Below are 5,598 nucleotides of genomic sequence, written 5' to 3'. Positions count from 1 at the left end.
TAAGCTTGGCTCGAAAGATAGCCTATTTAAGTTTGATCTTCTGAACATTCTCAAAATTTAATTTTAAGCCGAGCTTAATTGTGAGCCATCTCGATAAATCTCAGCTCAAACATTATAATGCAATATTTAGTACTATATTTTATAAGATTAAAAATATTTTACTTCTCAATACTTATGCCCAAAATAATATTACATTTTTTGTACTTTAAAAAGTCTGTCCCTATATCTTATGACTAAAGTGAGACTGTTAGTTTATCTATTATATTTAACCGAGTATCATAATTATTTTGATAATTTAGTTGCATTATATCAAATTTTGTATATTTTTCTAACAAACATGATAGAGATATTTTAATTATTTTGGTGTTATTCAGTTAAGTTTAACGAAAAAACTAACGATTTCATTTTAGTCATAGTTGTATAAATTTATTTGAGACTTTTTAAAGTACATAAAAATATAATAATTTTAGGCACAAGTGTAGGAAGGTAAAATATTTTTAACCATATCTTATATCACTATTTGATAAAATATTTTAGAGTTTTAAAAAGATATATTTTAAGGTATAGGGTTTCCAACATGTTGGTGAGAGATAAGTAGTCTTAGCATTGTTAGGTTGAAGGTACCACGTCAAACTTTGGTCATCCAAATGGGCGGGACCCACTTCACAATTCGACACTTTCTGAGTTGGGTGGGCCCACAAAAGTTGATCAAGCCACGACCTTTCGGTCTCGAGGTAAAAGTACAGACTGCATGTTTTAAAAGTCCACGCATGGTCCGGATCTTAATTATTGCCATCTTAAACTTTACTAATTTCTACCCACTAAAGAAAAAAGAAACCTTTAGCTTTTAGTACAAAATCCTCATTCCTTTTCACTTCTTAGGCGCATGCAAAGGTATGTACTGTATATAAGGACAAACACTGATCATTACTTCTTCTTCTCCTCCTCAATGTGGAGCTCTCCCTTACCACGTGGCACCATGTCAATGATTCAAAGGTCTAAAATGACTAAATGACCTTGCTTTACTCTATATTATGGACCCTAAATTGGTGGCAATTATGTTTAAAAAAATTCTAACTTATTCATCAGGTAATAAATAATACATCATAGTATTAATAATTGGAGGGTCAAAGTGTAAACTTAACCAAGACCGCGAAGGGTGAGAGAAATTTTTTAAAATTACTTCTCTCATCCCCAACCTTCGTCGCAATCCCACACCAAAAATTAGTACGATAGATAAGTAACCCACAACTCTCCACAGTCCATATCCACACACATACTCTCTCTCTCTCTCTCTCTCTCTCTCGTTCTCAGATCTCCAATGAAGAAGTCGTCGCCATTACCCGAAACTCCACCGACTCCCATCTCCCTCCCTTCTCCTCCTCTTCCTCCTCCTCACCCAATCCTCCGCCGCCGGATCGGATCCTTCTCCATTTCCTCCTCCTCCTCCTCCTCCTCCTCTTCCTCCTCCTCCTTCCTGTCCTCCTCTTCCCCTTCCCCGTCTCACTATCGCTTCCGCTCCCCTCTCCATTCCTCCTCCTCTTCCATTCCCTTCTCCTGGGAGCACCAACCCGGCATCCCCAAAAACCCTAACACTTCCCTCCCCCTCCCTCTGCCCCTCCCCCTCCCCCCTCCTCTCCGACCCTCCCCTTCCCCGCGCTCCAAGAAGCAGCCCGACGTCGATCCATTCGCCGCGGCGCTCGAGGAGTGCGCCAAGGATGCTGCGACGCCGGCTGACGACGAGCTCGAGCAGCTCTGGGGAAAGGCCGGCGCCGGACGCCGGAGGAGGGCGGCGGGGTTCGCCAGAAGGATCGCGGTGTTGGATCTGCACGGGTCGTGCAAGGCCGCCTGCTCCGTGGCGGAGTCGACGGTGTACGTCCGCCGCAGCACCGGATCGTACGGCCTGCTCAATCTCCGGTCCGGGCCGAGATAAGTACATAGGTTTGGCATAATAATTTGGGAAATTAATCCATCGTCTTGTGCGGTTTAATCTCGTCTTGTTGTGGTTATATTTAGTTCGTTTCTTTTTCTTCTTCTTCTTTGTGCTTGTAATCCTAAAGTGAGACATGAATAAGGTTTAATAAAATCTAATTAAATCGCATGAGATTTGGCCTTCTTGGTTCAAATGTTCAATTCTTCATAGAAATTTGCAATTTTCAATTTACACCATATACTTTTCGAAAAGCTTAATCATGAATATTTCTTCGCTCCTTTTACGATGTCAACCACAAATTTGATTAAAATGTAGGATGTTATCTGCAAATTTTGCATTTTTTTTCTCGCAATTTCCTTTTCTTTATATTTTTTTTATTGATGAGCTGAGACCGGCTAAAAAGGTTGTATGAGGCCAATTAAGACTCTTATCATGTCGGAGAATGGCCTCAAGTTTCTCCGACAGTGGGATATACCTAACAGACCTTATTAATAACTCTCCTTTCAAGCCTGCTTACCCAATTCATCGCTTTGTTACCAACTCTCTTCGATACGTGAGAACACAACAACAATACAATTACTCATCATACTCCGGCATTCAGCTACGGTGTTCCTGAGTCTCCAAGGTATATAGCTAGATCACCATTCAAAATCCTCACCAATTCTTCAGCGTCGATCGCATGCTTCACTAGCGAGGGGGGATTCTCTTGCTGTGGCCTCAGCTACTGCCTTGATTAACTCGCCTTCTGCATTTTTTATCATCACACCAACTCCACCCTAATACTCTTTGGCACTAAACGCCCTGTATGTATTAATCTCGATCTAGCCTTCCAGTGGTGGTGGCACTCACCGCACAATCCTAACTCGCGTGCTTATGTTCGACTTCCTTTTCGTCTTTCCACTATACTTCTCGGCCAAGTGCACCGCCTTAACTGTCACAAGTTTGGACGTAACTACTTCTCTCCTTGGAAGATCCTTCCATTCCTTGCTTTACATATAATCCACATTGTTGTCACTATTATTGTTTTTATGAACTCATTCATCTCTTTGTCATAACACCGAGTAGTATTGATCTCACTATTGTTTTCGATTAGTCTCTTATTGTATTAATTAAATAGCGATTAAAGAGACTTGTATAAAAATAAAAAAAAGATAAAAAAATTTATAAATTAATAAGATACATCAGTGATTGCATTAGTGATCCGATCCTAAAATAATTAATTGGAAGCTTTCAGTGGCTCCAGCTAAAACCTTCTACCCTCAATCTTGTGTGCTTTAGAGTGGCCAAGAAGCTACTCACTCTAAACAACTATATCCAATGCAACAACCTAAAAAAGACGAGGAAAAATTGAAAGAATCATTTAATGCAATACACACCCTTGGGTGGATTGCATTGAAAAAAAAAAAAAAAAAAAAAAAAAAAATCTTTGACCACTTGCTTCCACATCTCTACCATTCCTTCTCCTTCTCTTGAAGGAAAGATTTTAATGGCGAGGGTTGACATTTGGCAACCATTGTCTTGCGGGCTATGCCGCTAATTTTGGTTTATTTCCATTGTACAGAGAGTTTTATGATTATCATCTACTGTTAATTTGACTATCATTAATCATCAACTATAGTCTCTATAAATTAAGTTATTAAAAAACCACACCAAATTTGCTAAAATGCCTTTAAGAAAAAATAGTTAAGAAGTTTGGAATATTTTAAACAATAAAGTCACTATTCGGAGAACCGAGAAAAATATAGAGAAGAGATAATTTTCTCTCATTTTGTTTAGACATACAAGAGGAGAAAAAGAGAAAAAATAATTTAGATTTTTTTTTCTATTTTTTCATTATCCTTTATTTTCTCTCAAAATTCAAATCAAAGGAAAAAAAAAATCTCACTCTTATTACTTGTGTTTCTAATGAAATATTCTTGTTTAGAGATAATTTTCCTGATATGAAAATTATAAATAAAAATAAATTTTTTATATAGTTGCCACTGAAATTTTTTAAAACATCATAATTACTACCACCCTTTTTAAAATATTATAATTACTACCAAAATTATTATGCTCTTTTCAAAATGTCATTTCTTTAGTTAAATCTAAATAATCATAAATAAAACACAACTTAAATCTAACCAAAAAAAATTATTTTGCCCTTATATTTATTGATGAAATAAGATAAAAATAATTGATAAATATTTTATGCATTAAATTTTAAAAAGATGGTATTTTAGTTATTTATATGTGCTTATTAACTATGCAAATATTCTATTAAAAACTAATCATAATAATAAATGACAATTATATGAAAAAATCCTAAAGAGAGGTCAAATTACTACTAGCTAAAAGACAAGGACAAGGACAAGTGCTATATAACAAAATCACTAAATTATATATAAAAATGACAAAATTCATTTGGGTCTTAAATCGAGGACAGTTGGCACTATATATATTGGCCAGCGTACACAAACTATGATCTCTAATCAATGATTAATAAAGAAGTTGGTGAGATTAATTTGTTAATTAATGGTGGTGGACTAAAAGTCCACAAGCATACATACATATATATATATATATATATATATATACGGAACCTTGGCTTGCTCCAATCTTACGTTAATTGCCAAAATACCACGTTCACGTTACGTACTACCCAGAGGGGTTGTTGGATTGGAATCTTCGATCCATTTTGCTACTTCCCTTTACGTGTCAGGCCCCCGCCACGTGCGCACTAAATAGTGTATCTCGACTTTTAGTCCACGTAGATGTTACGTAGATTTGTTTCAAGAAAAATTACTAACGATTTTGTTCGATAAAAATTATTGGCAACTCAGGAATTGGAGGATTGGTGTAGAAACTTTTGATTCGTTAATTGGGGAGTAATTGACTCGAGATCTGAGCAAGTTAGATTTGAAATAATTTTTATTTGAGCTAATTCTGAGTTTGAGCTCCTAAACGAGCCGATTAATAAATAATTTTAGACTTAAATTGAGTCTAATTAAGTTTAATTATAAATATTATATATGATGTTATTATTTTTTAGCTTTATTGAGTCGATAAATTTTAAGCAGAGCTTGAGCGGTCTCGATTAGATTGCTAAATAAATTCAAAAACTCTTTTCTTCGACATTGAAATTATATATATATATATATATAGAGGCTATATTATAAATTAAGCCCCCTCATTTAATTGTTTATCAAGTCTTCAACATTGATTTTCAATAAAAATATAAGAGTAATTTGGAAAAGATAAAAATATCACTTGAAATTGGCGAAATATTCAAGTTTTTATTTAGTATTTTTTTTTAGTAAATAGAGGCTCTATTTGTAAACAATGAAAACTTTATTGTGATATAATTAAAAAGTTTGGTGTTATTTGGTGTTATTTGTAGTTTTCTCTCTACATTATAACGTCCTTCTTAATGACTTTGATGAGTATAATTCCTATGTAGCAAAAGCTAAAATTGTAAATATGATCTAATTACTCTTGGATTAAGCTTTTACTCTTTGCAAGAGAAAAGGAGAGAGAGAGAGAGTCTCCAATAACATCCTTTTAACTGTAGAGAATGTTATTTAATTGTTGAAGGATAATATTTATATTAACAAAGTTAACTTATTGTACCAAAGGATAGGATAATAGAGATACACAGAAAGTTTTTATTAGAACAATCAATCAGC

The 5,598-nt window shown here is 35.0% G+C and overlaps 1 protein-coding gene across 1 annotated transcript; it reads left to right on the top strand.

Annotated features, from left to right (window-relative positions):
- The first annotated feature begins 589 nt into the window (after positions 1 to 589).
- On the top strand, positions 590 to 2,101 carry LOC140795272 (uncharacterized). The gene has a single exon (XM_073147757.1). The coding sequence runs from the start codon at positions 1,322 to 1,324 to the stop codon at positions 1,931 to 1,933; it is 612 nt and encodes a 203-aa protein (XP_073003858.1). The 5' UTR covers positions 590 to 1,321; the 3' UTR covers positions 1,934 to 2,101.
- The last annotated feature ends 3,497 nt before the right edge of the window (positions 2,102 to 5,598 follow it).

The sequence above is a fragment of the Typha latifolia genome, chromosome 9 (genome assembly GCF_019914945.1).
Source record: "Typha latifolia isolate L0001 chromosome 9, TyphaL0001v2, whole genome shotgun sequence".
Lineage (NCBI taxonomy): Eukaryota > Viridiplantae > Streptophyta > Magnoliopsida > Poales > Typhaceae > Typha > Typha latifolia.
This window is presented reverse-complemented; position numbering and strand designations above follow the sequence as displayed.

Excerpts from the sequence above, each read along its gene's own strand:
- LOC140795272 (XM_073147757.1), top strand. The coding sequence starts at position 1,322 with ATGAAGAAGTCGTCGCCATTACCCGAAACTCCACCGACTCCCATCTCC.